The sequence below is a fragment of the Xenia sp. Carnegie-2017 genome, unplaced genomic scaffold, assembly GCF_021976095.1.
Source record: "Xenia sp. Carnegie-2017 unplaced genomic scaffold, XeniaSp_v1 HiC_scaffold_4, whole genome shotgun sequence".
Classification (NCBI taxonomy): domain Eukaryota; kingdom Metazoa; phylum Cnidaria; class Anthozoa; order Malacalcyonacea; family Xeniidae; genus Xenia; species Xenia sp. Carnegie-2017.
In genome coordinates this window covers 3,747,488-3,766,864 of record NW_025813504.1, presented here as the reverse complement: position 1 = coordinate 3,766,864, position 19,377 = coordinate 3,747,488, and the positions used below count along the sequence as shown (strand labels likewise).

Sequence of the window (19,377 nt, the reverse complement as noted above, 5' to 3'; positions counted from 1 at the left end):
TATGCAATGTGAAGTGAGCATATAGCAAATAGTATGGCAAATAGCTAAGTCCACACTCCAAGTAAATTTTTAGATCAGTCGCTTTCAATCTGCAAATCCCCGGATGTTGATGGAGTTAGTAGAAATTTGTCATTTGGCTATTGTTCAATGTTGTTTTTATGCTTTTCAACACAAATGGATGGTAAGAACAACGTATTTTTGATATCATTGTATGTAAAACAATCATGTGTACCAGCTGTTCCTCTAAATCATCGTAATGATGCAAATTCTTTGTAGAGATTCGATCGTGGTGGCAAGTTCCCTCTATTGCCCACTTCTGTTCGCTTTTTCGTTCTGCATTTGCTCTGACTGATTTTGATATCGAGGTAAGTGCTTTGTGGAATTACCTATTGAATATATTCACAAATACCTCGTAAGCTGTTTATCTGTTAGTACGAGGAAACGAGCTCACTCGTAGAGGTCATTTATCAGCTTGTATTTGTATAAATGGACGGGTCATGCTCGCGTGCCACAGTAGCGAAAATACTAAAGTGAATTTGCATCGTGATTGTTGATAAAAGCTACAATCCATATGTTTTCCCATTGGCAATAACTTTAATTTACGAAACACATTAATCATAACATCGTATTTGTCAATCAAACTATTAAAAACTCGTTTTCCAAAGGATCTTGAAGATGCACTCGTGATATCTGGAGGTCAAGAGGAAAGTCGATTTTTGGCAGACTTACACGCTCGACTATTACGGGGATTGTTTAGTAAGAAAGCAGATATAAAGTAAGTTGTAATAACATTCCTTCAACAGTCATTAACTTCAATATTTGTACATAAAATTGTACTTCGTGCGTTGTTTGATTGTCTTTCTTGTATAAATATTTACTTGAGCAGTTTGAAACCTTATATATCAAGCAGATTTTATACACAAACTATCAGTTATACCATGTTGAAATATTATTTATAAAAGTACAAAAGTGTTTTGAAGACACTGATTTTGTTAAGCCAGTCATATGTGTGTTGTAGTAAAATCAGCTTGTGGCCTGATTTTTTTTTGTTTAATCCTGCTCATTTATATTTTTCACAAATGAATCCATTTTTCTATTATTATTAATGGCTTGTGAGCAAAAGCAATCCTTTTTAATTGAAATGTTTCATTGATAAGATGATTCAAAATTGATCCATTAAAATCATTTGCACTTTCTTTTATTAACTTTGTATATCGTACTTTACAAGAATATTTCTGTTTAAACTTTTTTTAAACTTGTTATGTCAGTCACTAGAAACTGCAGGATTTTATGTCCTTACACTTTTAAAATGAGCGTGAACACGAACTATATGTCGCTCTTGCGAGCTCTCCTAATTTTCAAATATCTATGTAACATTGCAATGTAAATGAGTGGATTGTAATAGTATAAAAAGCATAGTGAGAGGAACTGTATCTCTTCAGATTAGATAGATTTTATGATATTTTGGTTTGATTAACTTTCACTTGAGAGTTATGTAGTTTTTGGTGAAATCTATCATCAAACAACCATTCCATCCAAATTTTTTTATATTATGCACTACTAACAATTTCTATTTGAATCGCGTTTTGCTAATGATGTGAATATTTATGCAATTATAGATGAGAAATATTAGTTAATGTGATATAGGAGACATTTTAAATCTTTCCTTGATGCATAAAAATCTAATCTTATGACTTATGGTATAGGTGTAAGAAAGTCATATTCTGTTTGTATTTTATTATCAACATGGGATAATGTGGAGCTATGAAATACAAATAAGTAGATATACAGTTATCCATGTGGATCCACAGTGATCCATCACCCATACGGATCAACAGTAATCCATGCTGGTTGATATATTGTTGTTTTTCTACAAATCTTTCTAGTTTTGCTTCGACTTACTATTATAAGTTTTTAAACAGAAATCTTGACATTTTAGTTATGAAATGAAATACGTGGGAAAACAAATATGATTGAAGTTAGTTACCTGCAAATGGTACATTGTGCATACATTATGAAGTTAAAGTATTTTCACTGACCTTTACTTTTAAATTTTACCATTCATATTTCTCACAGGTAGCCAAACGTTTAGACAAATAAGTGGACATAATGTAATGTTGTGTGACTTGTGTCACATTATTAAATGCTTATAATAGGACGTGTTAGCTGGAAACATTAAATGCCAAGTACGTAGATTACACATAAGCTATGAAAGTAAGTGTTTTTTATTGCCCGCTGGTATTTATGAAAAGAAGTATATTGTATTTTATTTGGACATTATTATGCATTTAGTCATACTTTTGTGATGAAAGGTTGATTCGTAGTGAAAGTCAACCATTAGTGTGACGTTATGTGCAATGACAGTGGAATGTATTACAACAGACCCAAATATAATTACACAATCCAAATTGAATCCATTTCGGTAGCCAGGCTGATATAACTCCAGCAATGCAAACTACAAAAATAATTTGATCTTTTAAATGAACCAGTAGCATGGTCAGTATTAAGCACAACCAGTGAAGCTTAGGTTGATCTTTTAAATGAACCAGTAGCATGGCCATTATTAAGCATAACCAGTAGCATGACCAGTATTAAGCATAACCAGTAACATAGCCAGTATTAAGCATAACCAGTAGCATGGCCAGTATTAAGCATAACCAGTAGCATAGCCAGTATTAAGCATAACCAGTAGCATAGCCAGTATTAAGCATAACCAGTAGAATGGCCAGTATTAAGCATAACCAGTAGCATGGCCAGTATTAAGCATAACCAGTAGCATAGCCAGTATTAAGCATAACCAGTAGCATAGCCAGTATTTAGCATAACCAGTAGCATGGCCAGTATTAAGCATTACCAGTAGCATGGCCAGTATTAAGCATAACCAGTTGCATGGCCAGTATTAAGCATAACCAGTAGCATGGCCAGTATTAACCCACGAAGTTTAGGTTGTGCCATGTTAGTATCAGAACATTACCATCATTTATTTCTTTAGAAATCTATTGTTTTGACAGTGAGTGAACACAGAAAAATTATCATAGCAGGGAAAAATCTGCGCGCTGGCACTTAACTCAATGAACACATGACAAAAGATTTACCTTTAATGTCAATTATTTATTATCAGAGTAAATGAATGATACGAGAATGGCTTCGGCCGTTAAACAAAACTTTACTTTGAAAAAAATTGATACTGTTCATCCAGTGATGTTCAGCAGTTTTGTTTTAGTTTCAACCTCAAAGAACTCCTGCCATGATTGGCCAGTGCAAACATATCCTAACTATGGCATTAAATATTTATTATTTCATACACTTCTGAACTGTACACGTCCCAGCATACGTATTAAATCATATTGACTTTCTTTAAGGGTAAGATTCCAGGAGATCCAGATTTTGAAAATACTTTGATAAGTTTGCCACCAGACTTCCCCAAGGAATCTCATGCCTTTATGACGAGCCCAAAATCTCTCCCCTTCAATATTTAATAAAGTGCGTGCCGTTGATGGAACTTCCCTTTGTTGTATATCTATATGTAGGGTGAAGTGTGAGAGAATATATTCTGTTTAGTGCTAGCAACTTTGAACCATTTCTTTCGGAAGTCTTGAAAGTGCGATGGACAGACGATCCATTAGTGCAGCGGAAAAATCCTCTTGACAACGTGAGCTATCAGTAAGTACAAATTGTCAATGCCAGCTGTGAAGGATCTTCACGGTTAAGTCAGGATACTTCAAAATAAATATATTTATCCCGAACCATCCTGTTGGTTACAATCTGGTTTTTTGTATTGAATTTATTAGTAGCGATGTAGGTAGCTGATGTTTTCGTACTCTATCCTTATAACGTCTATACTTACAAACTCTATCCTTGTTACGTAACTCTATCCTTGTTACGTAACTCTATCCTTGTTACGTAACTCTATCTGTGCTTGTTCTTGTAAATTCTGTCCTATTAACTCTAATCCTTGTGTGACATTTAGCCTAGTAAATTTATCCTGGTAAACGCTATCCTTGTGAAACTTGTAAACTCTTTCCTTGTCAACTCTATCCTTGTAAAGTCTCTCCTAGTAAACTCTAATCCTTGTGTGACATATATCCTTGTAAAATCTATCCTGGTCAACGCTATCTTTGTGAAATCTATACTTGTAAACTCTATCTTTGTGAAATCTATCCTTGTTAACTCTATTCTTGCGAACTCTTTTCTTGTGAAAGTTCATCCTTTCTTCAATCTCAAGTTGTGATTTTGGCTTCAAACCCATAAATATCGTGCAATTTAAACTGCCCTTTAACTAAACTTTATTGCTCTTTCTTTTTTTATATCGAAATCACTCCTCATTAAAACAATATCAGAAACATTACTTTTCTTTTCATTTAAACAGTGAGTTGTCGATATGGGAGAAAGTGGAGATCTTACATGATCTTTGCAACTGGCGATTGGACTGTGATGACGTCACTGATCATCTTAAAGTAAGTCAATTACTCTGACGAAGCTGGCCCTTCCATACAGCTTGATTTTTGAAATTTTGAGTTCCACTTTACTGTCATTGCACGAATCAGTGAAACGTTGTTTTTCGTGTTTATTTAGTGGGAAATAATGTATTCCTGCAAAGCAATGTTGTGATTATTTACAGGAAAATACTAGTTGTTCATTACTATCTGTAAGGCCTCGTCATACTTCATAAAAAAATGACAGCGCATTGCCTTTTTTGTCCTACCTCTTTCAGGGCATGGAGGCAGATAGTTTACGTGTCGAGCCGTTGGGTTGCGATGCGTGCAATAACACGTATTGGTATTTCTCCGGTACGAGATTATACAAAGAACATGTTGAAAAGACGGACACCAAGGAATTAGGAAAGAAAAAGCTGGCAAAAAAGAGGAGGCGCTTAAAGAAGAAAAAACGATTGAAAAAGCATTCAAGTTCGGAATCTGATGCCGAAACATCCAGGTAGGTACTTATAATGTCACTAATACACCAATAATATAAAAGTGCATTTTTTTTGAAACTACTCCTTCTCAGTTTTGACGTTCCTTGCCTCACTAAAGCACTGTTGGGGAAATCCTCACAAAGGAAAACTGGCAACGCACGATTTAGGCGTAGATATAAATGAGCGGAACGATCTAATCAGGGCACTACATGAAAAAGGAATGAAAGCTTTCGATCCGAGCTCACCTAGCTCATAATTACTAGAACAAGTACGCTTTTTCTGTACAAAAGTTGACGTTATGAAAAAGGAATGAAAGCTTTCGATCCGAGCTCACCCAGCTCATAATTACTAGAACAAGTGCGCTTTTTCTGTACAAAAGTTGACGTTCAATATTTCAAAAGAACATTGAAAGGAAAAATGATTTATAATTGTTGTGAAAAACCTTGAAATGTGGCCGGTCAAAATGACCCACAACGTAAAACATAGTCACGTTGTGGCGTGTACTTTGCGTCTACCATAAATCAGTTTGATGGGATGAAACGTCGAAGTGTTTGGTTTGGATGAAGCTTAAACAATGTAATTTTTTATACAAAAATCGTTAGGTTTGTGCCTATAATCTTAGCATTCTGTTTTACTGGACTGAAAACAGTTAAAGCTTATTACTATTCACTTTGTCAACAATTTTGGCTTTTTTTTGGTCAGCTACCTGCAAATAATTCTCGATATCTGTAGGTATGACGTCATATCTACAAATAGTGGGTTCTACAATTATTCACGCATTAACTTGGTCGGTTTTGAAAAAATGAATTATGAAACGATGTTTTGTACAGTTTCTAAAAAAAATGAAGGTTTTTCAACAAAAAGGATGTGGAAAACCCTAAAAAAGCGGAGAAGCTGGCTTTGAACATACGTACAACATGTTTTAAGCGGAAAAACTTGAATAAACCGTCTGACAAGTACAAATTAGCGAAGGTTTTAAAAATATTTTACGTTGATGTTTTTTAATAATACTTCGGTTAGTTGAAGTGAATAATAAAACAATTATTGAATTCGGCTTTCGCTTCGGCAGATAACATTGACCTCGGTCTGAATAATTCTTCATATCATGCCCAACCTCATTCAATAATTGTTTAATTGCTCAAGACATCATACGGTTATTACGTATTTTCTTGCGAGTCTTAATACGCATAACAAATCTCTGCGGTACGGATTATTTGATGTATCAAGTCGCCATGACAACGATTCGAAACGCTTAGCTCATGTCGAACTTTTTCAGTGACTTTGTGCAATGAATGCAAAGAAATACTGCAATGTGTGCACTGTCTGCATTAAAAGATCAAAGTTTAGTAATTTGCAATCGGCTCCAGATCGTCACTTGTGAGACGCATAATCTTATCAAATTTTTCGTAAGAAATATAAACTACAAAACAGCACGGCTTAAAGATTGGTTTGTATTAGCTATTCATACCGAAGTAAACGTGATCTCCATTTATCGGTCGGGCAAACAAATCTCGATACTTTCCAAAAAAATAGGAATAACAGCGTTAACCTTCAAATTACATGATTTCTCACTCTTCAGGGGATAATATACTCTTCAGGGGATAATATACTCTTTCAGGGGGATAATATACTCTTCAGGGGATAATATACTCTTTCAGGGGATAATATACTCTTCAGGGGATAATATACTCTTCGGGGGATAATATACTCTTCAGGGATAATATACTCTTTCAGGGGATAATATACTCTTTCAGGGGATAATATACTCTTCAGGGGATAATATACTCTTCAGGGGATAATATACTCTTTCAGGGGATAATATACTCTTCAGGGGATAATATACTCTTTCAGGGGAGAAAAGGGAGAAATCATGAAACAGGCTTGTCGGGATGAAATTGTAGTTTTTGTGAATTTTCTTCTTCCTAACAATATTGACGCTCTGCTCTAACGCATCAAACACTGTAATAAGGAAAATCAAAAAACAAAGCTTCTTATATATACATCTTATTTAAGTAACCTATAAACAAATATTGTTTTTGAACCCTGTTCCATTAATCTACCTGGTTTTATAGACATATTGTAGTTGTTAGGCTAGACACACGGACAAATTTAGTCTATGTTAATGCAACTACTATTGACGCAAATATTTGCCAGTCAATATGCATTTGAGAGGTTATTGTGAATTATCTGGACGTTATTTTGAGCCCTAATCCGAACTCCGTCTTTCATTATTATATATATATAATATATTAATCTTAACACGGTTTTAATATGCACATGAAAAACATGTGACTTGGACGAGATATGAACTCGCACCTTCGGGATACTAGTCCGCTGCTCTACCTGTTGAGCTACCAAGCCCACAGGGATTGGAGACGAGTCAAATCTCTTTTAAACTCCGTATGGACGAGAGATTCTCGCCACTATAGCAGTTTACTGGATGGCACCGTGTTTCGACTTTATTCCAATGCCATCATCAGAGAATATATATAATTTATTAATCCTAACACGGTTTCAATATGCATAACTTCTCATTATTATGTGAGAAGTTATGTTTGTCTGATAGTTTAGCCTTTCGAGAAAGCAAATTTTTTTTTCATTAAAACGTTTTATCGGAACTTTTTTCAATCGGAGTCCGAGTTTGTTACCCCGGAGTTTGTCCAGCTCCATTTTACCAATCAATGATCACGATGTATGATTATTGCCTAGCGATAGCGAATATTTGCCCGAGGAAGAGGAAGAAGAAGAAGAAAGCGAATCAGAGGAAGAATTAAGGAATGAAGATATGGTCTTCGAAGATAATGCAAAAAGAACATGGTCGCTTGTGTGTTCTACGAAGGAAGATTGGGAAGATTTGACTAAAACGTTTTCAAAAAGCCATAACAGAAGAGAAATACGTCTACATCAAGCTCTTACGGTGGATTTTCTTGCAGAGATTTCACAAATGTTGGAGAATAAGGTAATTCATTATGTTGCAGGCGAGGTCTTTAATTTGAACAGGTAATGAAAGTCATCAGATTTGGAAGCACGTCAAGTAGTGTTGTATTTTTAATGAAACCCGCTATAATGAAGTCATCAGAATTGAAAGTACTTCAAGTAGTGTTTGTTGTATTTTTTATGAAACCCACTATAACGATGTCATCAGAATTGGAAGTACGTCAAGTAGTGTTTGTTGCATTTTTTATGAAACCCACTATAACGATGTCATCAGAATTGAAACTACGTCAAGTAGTGTTTGTTGTATTTTTTATGAATCCCACTATAACGATGTCATCAGAATTGGAAGTACGTCAAGTAGTGTTGTATTTTTAATGAATCCCACTATAACGATGTCATCAGAATTGGAAGTACGTCAAGTAGTGTTTGTTGTATTTTAATGAATCCCACTATAATGAAGTCATCAGAATTGGAAGTACGTCAAGTAGTGTTTGTTGTATTTTAATGAATCCCACTATAATGAAGTCATCAGAATTGAAAGTACGTCAAGTAGTGTTTGTTGTATTTTAATGAATCCCACTATAATGAAGTCATCAGAATTGGAAGTACGTCAAGTAGTGTTTGTTGTATTTTAATGAATCCCACTATAATGAAGTCATCAGAATTGAAAGTACGTCAAGTAGTGTTTGTTGTATTTTAATGAATCCCACTATAATGAAGTCATCAGAATTGAAAGTACGTCAAGTAGTGTTTGTTGTATTTGTAATGAATTCCACTTTAACGAAGTCATCAGAATTGGAAGTACGTCAAGTAGTGTTTGTTGTATTTTAATGAATCCCACTATAACGATGTCATCAGAATTGGAAGTACGTCAAGTAGTGTTTGTTGTATTTTTAATGAATCCCCACTATTTCAAATATTTGGCGTTTATAACTATATTCCTTTCACGAAAATTTACTATGAAAACAATATATGTATTAACGCCGATTGTATGCCGCTGAATGCATCAATGAGGAGTGTGTTGAAAAATTAATTTGCACAGTGACAACGCGTGGGTTGTGGGAATCATTATAATGAACAGAACTATGAACCCACAAGTTTATCGTCACTGTGATATTTGTAGGTCAAGATAAAACCTTAGTTACAAACGCAGGTCTGTTCTCGGTAATTCGCTCTCTTTAACACATCTTTATCTCCATGTCTGGATTGAATAATGTCTATTCATGTATCTTTGCTTTGCAGTAAACTTCATTTGACAATGTTTTTATTTCACATAACAAAAACATTAAGCGCGCTTCGTTTTATTTATTTAAGCTATTTCGGGAATTAATTGCTTAGTGGTTCTCTCTTACACATGCTGAGTGTTGTAATCAAACACTCTGGATGTTAAATTTTTGAAAGGATAAAGAAGCAGTTGTCGGCAAAAGGTTTTTTTCACCAGCTTTTATGTTTGCCATGGCTTCCTAATTTACATGGTTTGCAAAAGTTTCAATATGACAATATTTGTTTTGATTATTTAAGTAGTTTCAGTTCACAGTCGAACTCTTGCGAAACTTAAAACTTCCCGCCTGTAGTGAAGAGTTATATTACGACGAAATAAATTGAAGATATGGAATGTTGTATTGGGATTTTCTCTAGGAAAAAGCGTTTCGCAAGAAACTTTTGGTTGAAGTGGCTCCCAGAAGATCATCAGACAGAATAGCGATCAAAGCACAGCAAAAAGAAGAAGAGGATAAACAGGCAGAGATTGAAAGAATACAAGAGAAAGAGAGATTAGCAGAGATCAAGAAGCAAGAAGCTGAAGCGAAGGAGAAGGAACGTCAAGTTCTCGCCGAAAAGCGTCAGAAGGGTAGGTTGACGGCTGGTTAGCCTGACTGGTTTGCATTCGTAGAAATTGCAGAAGTCCTGTGGGGTGGGGTGTGTGGGTGTCGGATGTATGGGTTGTGTAAGGGGTGTTGTTAAAAAGCTGGGTGAGGGAGGTGAGGGGCCTTGCTGAAGAGGGCTGGTTGAGTGGTTTTAGGTTCTGGAGGCTGGGTTCTAGGGCTGAATGAGGGTTACTATCATGGGTCAGTCGTCATTGTTTATAAGCCTCTGTGAAAATTTATTGGAAACAATAAGATGACAGTAATTCTTTCAAACTCACTAAAAAATTTGATGGAAGCCAAAATTTCGACCATCGATGTGTTTGAAATTTTTCTATGGAAAATAGCCACAGCCTCACTACTGTTAACAAAAAAGTTTTTTACCAAGACGAGTGATTCGGGTTTATCATCACAGAACGGGCTGAAAGAGCAAGGTTGCGTCAGGAACGACAATGGATAATGATGAATGGCGGTGACGTTCCCGAAGAAATCCTACAATCTTTGGAAAAGACTGATGACGGCGAGGAAAGTGAGGAAAATGAGGAGAAAAAACTCGATGATTTAGATAAGTAAGTGGTATTAAGTAACGGATTGCGATGGATATCGATGTATTAATGGTATCTTAGCAACCACTGAAAAAGAACCCTCCCACTGAGTTGTATAACATATGAAAGAACCCCGGATAATTAAACACAGCACGAAGAATGGGGTCACTCATACTTCAAATAATGAGGTAAAATCTCTTGAGTTCGAAAATACCCGATTTCAAAACCAGCTTTATAAAGTGGCGTATTCATTTTCGCTTACATTAGCAACATTATTCGTTGGTAGCCGTCATCGTGTAAAGCAATTTAACGATTGCCCAGGTTATCGTATCGATACAGAGCAATGGCAATTAGCACTTATGATGATTTATTTAATAATTTATCAAATTTTTCAATACCCCAACATCTCTAGGGCAACTTTTTTTTTCGTGTTGTTTATATGCAAAATGTTTATCTACAGTTGAATAATATAATTAATCGAATGTTCTAGGGCTTTTGAAGGCGATATTGACATGTTTACTGGAATGTACAAAGGTAAATAAATTTATCTCGCAGCCAAGTTTCACATATATTTGCTTTAAGTCTCATATGCTGCATTATTACAACTAAAGCGTCTGTGGGCCCTATCCCACGAAGATCTGCGGCAGCCGGCTTAAGTCCGTGATAATACTTTTCATTAGTTTATTTATTAAGTTCCTCTTGCACTCCAGTCGACTAAATGTTATATTGCGCCATTTTGGCAGTTGGAATTGCACCTTGGACTTAGATGTGAATTTTTTTCTCCAAAATCATGTCTATCAAGGCGTCTCGAAGAAGCATTTGTGAGAACTTCAAAAATATACAGTTTCCATCTACTTTTTGTTTTAAATCATTTTCTTTTATTGTTTTACTGTAAATTATCGACTGGACATGGAATGTTTTATCAAGATAAAAGATAATCTCTATGTGTGTGTGTGTTTTTTGTTTAGTGGTGGAGTCTTTAAAAAATCACGAGGATGGATGGCCTTTTCTCGAGCCTGTTGAAGAATCGTATGCTCCCAATTATTTCGAGATCATCGAAGTAAGATTTCATCATATTTTCATGAAGACATTGCCTTGCGCATGTTCAGTGAAGTTATTGCCTAGCGCATGTTCAGTGAAGTTAAGCCATTTGTGCAAATGCTCTCAAGATGTTTAACCTTAAACCCACGACACGAAAAGTTTGCTATCTGAGTTGTACTTTTATTATGGAGGTCTTTTGAAATGACAATGAACATTCTAAAACAGTTTGTTCACATCACTTTTAATTCTTGAGATATAAAGGTTTTTGCTTTGTGCGATTTATCTAACTTGTGACCTCAAATTATATAATGATAACCAGTCACATTGTATAATGAGTATTAGGTATATTTAACGATACTTACTTCACAAGAGCAGAGTTCCCTTTGTTGTGACATGGTTAATGGTATAAAATGCTGCCTATTAGTATCAACCTAAAGTTGTCAGGAAACTGAAGAATATTTGAAACATTGTGGGATTCATTATGCAGTATGACGTCACCAGTTAGATAAAATGGAATAACAAAAACTTCAATATATCGCCAAGGAAAAGAGATATGCATTAACTGTTTTAGAAGTACACTGTCATTTCAAAAGTTTTGGTCTCTGCAAACATAATTTAACTAGCATAATTTTCGTGTCAAGGCACTTTAAAGTGTTTATGACATCAAATTTCGTGATAAAGATCCTAACACTTGAGATCACGGGTTAAAATACTCCAAGATTTTGCCATTATTGGTCATGCAAATCGCGTATGCGTCAGCTCAACATTGTTGCGTGTGCTGTTGCAACGCCCTAAACTGGTGTGTTGAGGCGCGCTTCGGTGTGTATGGAACAAACATGATAGAGAGCGCTTTTGAGTGGAATGTTTGAGCAAGTTAAAACTTCCTTCAACAACTGTCAGAAGTTGTATCAACAATAGAGCGTTTTTGTCTGACGTCAAAGCGGCCATTTTGATTTGATATTTTAAAGTGCCGAAGCTCGATACCACATAAAACAACTTAAATTCTTTTCGTTGTTTGAGATATTCTGCCACACTATACAGTGTTTTCATCAGTCGATGTACTCCCCCAACATGGCCGCTTTGACGTCACATATAAACACTCTATAGTTCCTAGTGTGTCTTTCTGTGATTGGGGAGTGTCAGAAATATTTTGTTCATTTAAATACGTACCATTGTTTTGTAGAAACCAATGGATTTATCGACGATCGAAAAGAAAATCGACGAAAAAAACTACAAAGGACTGAAGGAGGTTGGTAGTGCAATGAAATGGTACTAAATTTAGAGGAGTGTTTGTAAGAAGCTGTATAATAATTGAAGTATGATAATTTTGCAGTGCAATAGCATAGCTGATTGTCTTTCTATTGTTTGTACCGAGTCGATTACTAGTTTACTAATTACGTTACCATTATAATCACGAAAATTTACAATAGTAAGGAAACGTACATCCATCTATTTCCTACAGCTTGGATTGCAAGTGCCAAATCGATATAAAGGTTTCTATGTTTGTTTATTATTTTTAGTTCATTTCCGATATGAAATTGATGTTCAACAACTGTTTAGAGTACAATGGAGAGAACAGTAGTAAGAATATTTGTTGATTTTTTTCTAATTTATCATATCTTTTGGGCAATTTTTTTCAAAACTTAGGCTTTTTTAAAGAATCATTGTCCATCACCTAGCAACGCGCGCCTCTTGTTTGTTTATATTCGTGCTAATTATGGTAATATATTCCATCGCACGATGATATTTCTCTTGGACTCTTCTTATAACTTCGACAATAGTCAAGAATGTCTGTTTATAAATGCCAAGTATTTCTTTGAATACCAAGTTTTGGTGTTCTTCTTTTAGGCATGTTTTCAACTGTTGAGCTTGTCATAATTATTAGCCTACCCAAACAGATAAGTTTATGAAAAAGTCACTAGCAAGCTTCTGAAAAAACTTTTTTAATCCAAAAACGACAAAAGATGCATAGTACATCCATGTATTACAAACCGATACAACGTTTGTCAATTTATACAACCAAGAAAATGGCCTCGAAAATCATTTGAGCGCGCGTTGCATTGTGGTCGACAATGACTCTTTAATACGTAAAACGTTGAAAACGAGAACAGTTACTTTGCATCAATTCACAACAGGAATTTGTCAAGAGGCTTAAAAAATGTCGCACCTTTATAAGTTACGGCTCGAGCAAACTTTTGTACTCCACTCAAGTATAATTGCATAAACGTCGAAACTTTCTTCAATTTTCAACGGAGTTTTGTAGTTAACCATGATAAATTTTTACCATTGCATTCCTTTTACACCATTGTATTGGAAACGAAAAGTAACTAAAATATCTGCTTCGACTCGTTCCCAGGCTACACGCAAATGGCTCAAACTTTAGAGGGCGTGTTCCAGCGACAGATGAAAAAACATTTTCCAGACGACGATAATCCATCCAGTGACGACGACTTTGAAGAAGAACTTACGGAGTCAGAACTTCGCAAACTGAACAAGAAGAGAGGCGACGTCAATGGAGCGGAGGAGGACTCAATGACCACTACATACACTCACAAACCAAATCAAATGTTTAATCCACGCGCGAATCCTGCGTTATTCGCGCAGCATTTTGCTATGAACCCAATGGCTGCTGATATGGCACGCATGATGCAAGATCCCATGGCATTTCAACGTATGCCATACATGCGACAACCGTTTTATCCTCCCCAAATGTTCCCCGGCCAATCCGCTTACCCTAGATATAATATGAACAATTTCCCACGTGGACCTGGGTCCATGTATCCCCCGCACATGATGGGTGTTGGACATCCCGCTTATCGTATGAATCAGCAAACTCCTGTATCGATTCGAAGTCAAGAAGTGCCACCTGCTTTAGTGCGTGGTGAATCTCCTATTGCCACGAAAGGTACGTTTATCATCTCTTGTTGTGTTAGAACTAAGAACATATGATGTCATGCAGTCAAAGTGCATTATGTCATGCGTCCTGAGTACATGATGTTATACAGTGAAAGTACATGATGTCATGCAGTCAAAGTGCTTTATGTCATGCATTCTGAGTACATGATGTTATACAGTGAAAGTACATGATGTCATAAAGTCAAAGTGCTTTATGTCATGCATTCTGAGTACATGATGTTATACAGTGAAAGTACATGATGTCATGAAGTCAAAGTGCTTTATGTCATGCATTCTGAGTACATGATGTTTTACAATGAAAGTACATGTTATACAATGAAAGTACATGATGTTATACAATGAAAGTACATGATGTTATACAATGAACGTACATGATGTTATACAATGAAAGTACATGATGTTATACAATGAAAGTACATGTTATACAATGAAAGTACATGATGTTATACAATGAAAGTACATGATGTTATACAATGAAAGTACATGATGTTATACAATGAAAGTACATGTCATGAAGTCAAAGTGCTTTATGTCATGAATTAGATCTAGATGGTATTGTTTGTATTTCGGAATTCAGATTACTCTGAGTAGGGATTTTATATACACCTGTATTTTAAATCTTCTCTATATTTTTGAAAAGGTACCTTCCAAATACGTACGTATTTCCTTTTAGTGAAAATAACCTGTGCTGCAAAATCAGCCATGAATTTTAGAAAGCGGCATTTTCCTCCTTAATATGAACATTTTTGCTATTTGAACTTCCTTAGGTGAAGCCAGTTCCATGATGTGGACAAATAATCGCGACAATCGACTCGGTAATCCTTATAGTAGACCACCTATGGTACCCGGGGCCGCCCCTTGGCAAACTAGTGCCAGGATGGCGCTTCCGGGATGGAGGCCCTCTGTCATGTTGAACGGTGTCAGACCTCCAGTGTCCTCTCAACAACAACTGGCGGCCTCAGTTCAGGGACCTGGGACTAATGGTGGCGGTGCAGGTTCTGAAGTAACTGACCAAAAAGGATTGAAGAACATCGGGATGGAGAATGCGACTACTGGAACTAAAATGGACGGCAAAATTCGTGAAACAGGTATGAGAAAATTTATGAAAAGATTTTACTACTGTTCTACAATAATCATTAAGAAAAGTGATTATTGTAGAACAGTAGTACAAACCTTTTTTTCTCGTGTTTTATTGTAGTGCATTAGTCATGAGTGGCAAAAATTTTAACGAGTTATACGTAGTGCAAACTTTAGGGGAGGGTGATTGCACTTTGTGTTTGTTGTGAGTTGATGTAGCTAATGCATCGAAGGTTTGGGCAGTTTTAGTTCTTCTATTCAAAAATTCTTTGCCAAGAAATGATATATTTTTCTACAGCGTTGTATATGAAGCCATAGGTCACTCCCCCGAAGCTAAGAATGGACGACACAGTGTAGTTAAATGTATATACAATTCAGACGTGAATATTGTAATGCGGAAAACACAGGCTTTTGGAGCATGCGGCCAATCAGCGCTCGTGTTATTAAAAGCCAATATGAATACCATGTACTTAATATAAGTAAATAAAGGAGAGGTCTTCGTATTATTTTTTAGGAGTATCAATTCCAACAAGTAGCCATCCATCAGAAGAAGACCTGCGCTTTCCCTTCGTCGTTAACCAAGATCGAACTCCGGCTCCTGCCAATCCAGTACCATCAATACAAAGAAGTAGCCCCAGTACATCGGACGGTTTTACAACCCGCTCTGCGGGCAAAATGACGGGCGTTGAAGAGGTGAAAGCTTCTGTCGACACTGTAGAATCGGAAGACGGCAAAGTCTTTGTCAATCTCACGTCAAAGTCAAGTCAACAGAGAGTGGGTGAAAAACGTAGCAATCCCTATAGTATTTTAAGTCTAATGGACGGCGATAACCATCCAACTAAGCGTTCCAATAAAGATCCGTTGAAATTTTCCGCCCTTCTCCAAGAGATGTCCCAAAGCAGGCGACCCGATCATTTGATAGATAGTAATAGGTCTAATGATCCATCACGAAATTTCATGGATTTGAGTCGCGCGCGCAGTGAACTGCCCACTTCCGTTATCGGATTGCCATCGAGCAACATGGCTACTGTTGAATCTCGAGGGGAAATCGGCCACCCGGCGCATGGCGTTCATGCACGAATACCGGGGCCTTCCGATATGTCAACGTTAATGAACATGAGATCTGCCGGAAGTATGATGTCACCCGCACGTGGTGTATTCCCGCCCGATGCAATCTACCCTGGTTATGCTAATTCATATCAAAGAGAACAGATGCTCATGTTTGAACAACAGCAACGACAGCAGATGATGCAACGTGCAGGTTATCGTCCATTACCTCCATCAATGATGACAAACGGAATGCCTCGCAATACACCTCCTGAATACTCGTATTATCCACACGGATCCATGTTTGGTGGCATGATGGGTCAGTATATGAACGGTTCTAGGCCTCCATCGGACGGTAAGTATCACTTTATCACAGAATAATGATTATACAGAAGGGTCACTCAGGTGCGCAACGCGTTCTTACGTCCGCCATTATTCTAGCCAGTTGATTAAGGTTTGTCACTTGTTTCCAAGCATTAAAGTTACACGACGTCATTTTTCAATAGTACACTCGAGAATATTTCGACTTAAGAAATGACTTCCGATCATTCTAAAGGTTGGGAACTGGTCAAACACTTTATCAACTGGCTGGAATAATGGCGACCGATATGTGCAGCACAACATGCGCGGGGACACCAACATCAAAGGACTTTTTTGTTTAATCATTATTCTGTGACTATTTTACTATAGCAAGCATAGCCAGTGGCAAAGCCACCCGCTTTATTTACTCCCACGACGCAAATTTTTTGTGTTCAATCACTGGAAGAACAACGAATCTATTTAACTTTTTAAATGTGACATGAAGCCAATTTTTTCTTCTTTATAATTGGAAGACGATTATCTTCTTAGTTAAAAAAAATAATGTGTCATTTTTTTTTGTTTATTGGCAATCACTCAAAACTACTCTGCAATATATAACTTTATTTGGCTCGGAAGTTGGGGACAAGTTTTAGAGCTTGCACAATGGCGTGACGTCAATTTGTTTGCATTCAAGCTTTGTTTATCTTTCTTTGACATCGTGTTTCTACAGCTAACCTTATTAAGTGTTCCTGCAAAGCAATATCTGCCGCCTTATCGTGTTGGTTTGTTAGTTTTCATCTTCGTTACTAGCTATCTCTTGCAAAGTGCAAACAAAATAACGTCATAAACGCTAGATTGATCGCGCAGTAATTGAACCATGCTATTGACTGAGATTCGAGTTGATAAAATTTTTGTTTTTGGACAATTTTTTTGAACTTTTCATCTAAATTCGCTTAGGTTGACACGATTCAAAGTAAAAATATCAAAAAAAAATTGGCTTCATGTCACCTTCAAGGAAATGAATAATAGTTTTGCTTAAGCTTCACAATTAGCATAGCAAGTACTATGTTACTAAAGCAAGTTTTGCAAGTACTAAATTATTATAGCAAGTACAGCAAGTACTTAATTACGTAAGCAAGTTTTGCAAGTACTAAATTATTATAGCAAGTACGGCTAGTACTTAATTACGTAAGCAAGTTTTGCAAGAACTAAATTAAGGTAAATAAAGGCCACATTTTTCTATAAACTTTCAAATCTTCCATTGTTCTTACACACAGTTCAGCTGTGTTATATATTTTCGTTTGATGAATCGTTGTTTTCTCCGTTGAGTACATTTTGATAAACATTTGACATGGTGAAAATCTTGATTAAAAAAGTTCATTGGTTTTAAATTCAATTTATTTCTTCTTTGTTTTAGATGTGTCGAACAAGAACTCCAGGGTATCATGACCTTTGCCATTTTTTAAAACACGCACTGACTGTTTTTAACCTTCATCACGCAATAATCACGTGTTCGTATATGATCTCGTACACTACGTGGTCCATCTTGACGATGAACTCCGCCTGTGTTGAAACTGGAGCGTTAATTATTTTATCACCCTCTTCTTGCCACATTCATGTTAAACATTCTATTAAGCATTGAATTGAAAATGTGGATCAGTAGAATATGTAATTATCTATTTTCCACAACATTTGCCACATTAAACTGAGATGTTTTAATATTTGTGAAGCAATTCTTCAAGGCACTTGTAGAAACACTGGACATCGCTGTAAGTTTTTTAAAAAGCCCGTACTCCTAAAGCCTAGGCCACACTATCGTCCATATTGACGAAAATTAGAACGAAAACTGCCGCAACGAAAATCTTGAACAAAAACGCAACGAAAATTTCGTTTTCGTGCTTATTACAAGAGTTGAACTTTTGACCTTTTTCGTCAACGAAAACGCATGCAATTGGCTAATAATCTAAAACTTACTACACAAAGATGGGGGGGTTGCATGAAGTTTTAATAAATATGATGTGAGAAAAAACAATTTGTCCTCACTCGCAAGTATTTTATGAGTCTGTTTTATTTGTTCGGTTCTCGTAACTCTTTAATCAAATCGTTAGATAATCCCAGTCGATCGCGTCGTTTATTAATTGGGTGAATCAAGTATCGGCCTTTGATTGTCTTGCTAAATGCTTGCTTTCAACTTCAGAAGGAGAACCTTCTTGCCAGAGGAAGACACCTTTTCTTTTTTGCTTGTTTTGTTACTGCAACGGCTACTACAGAGACAAATCCAACAATAATACCGTTTACGTTTTAGCCGATCTTTGTAAACATGCTTTCAATTTTACGTCTTGTCTGGCATGTATTTCGTGCACGAATTTTCGTTTTGTTTTCGTTTTCGTGAATATAGACGATAGTGTGGCCTAGTAGCATCTTGTTCGAATCGAGATCCTCTAATCCTTAAACCCAGATCAACCAATCCGTAAATCAAGGTCCCCCAATCCTCAAAATCAGATCCACCAATCCTCAAACCGTAGATCTAAACGAATCTGCAATTTTGTTTAGTTTTTGTTCCATTCCTTTTTCTTAATGAATTAGCATAGTTCCCATTTAAAAATTTATAAAAATAAAATCTTACTAAATGTATATGCATTGTCCAATAACTTTATCGACGGCGTTCCATTGGTTAACACGATTGGTGAAGATGCATGTAACTTAAAAAAGAAAGAACGTGATCTCAAAAATCTTT

At 36.2% G+C, this 19,377-nt stretch overlaps 2 protein-coding genes across 2 annotated transcripts in view; both read left to right on the top strand.

Annotated features, from left to right (window-relative positions):
• The first annotated feature begins 111 nt into the window (after positions 1-111).
• Positions 112-18,359, top strand: LOC124455481. The gene is made up of 17 exons (XM_047006118.1): positions 112-181; positions 277-365; positions 666-775; positions 3,562-3,663; positions 4,370-4,457; positions 4,715-4,935; positions 7,625-7,874; positions 9,491-9,701; positions 10,130-10,283; positions 10,750-10,793; positions 11,228-11,319; positions 12,484-12,549; positions 12,821-12,881; positions 13,657-14,205; positions 14,984-15,304; positions 15,808-16,695; positions 18,058-18,359. Exons 1-17 carry the CDS (start codon positions 148-150, stop codon positions 18,087-18,089), a joined length of 3,312 nt encoding a protein of 1,103 aa, XP_046862074.1. The 5' UTR covers positions 112-147; the 3' UTR covers positions 18,090-18,359.
• Positions 10,287-19,377, top strand: part of LOC124455482 (DNA polymerase delta catalytic subunit-like) — a 30,963-nt gene continuing 21,872 nt past the window's right edge. Inside the window, exons 1-3 of the mRNA XM_047006119.1 lie at positions 10,287-10,297; positions 11,671-11,676; positions 14,206-14,209. The gene's annotated coding sequence lies outside the window, so the exon portion shown is untranslated. The remainder of the gene's footprint in view (positions 10,298-11,670; positions 11,677-14,205; positions 14,210-19,377) is intronic.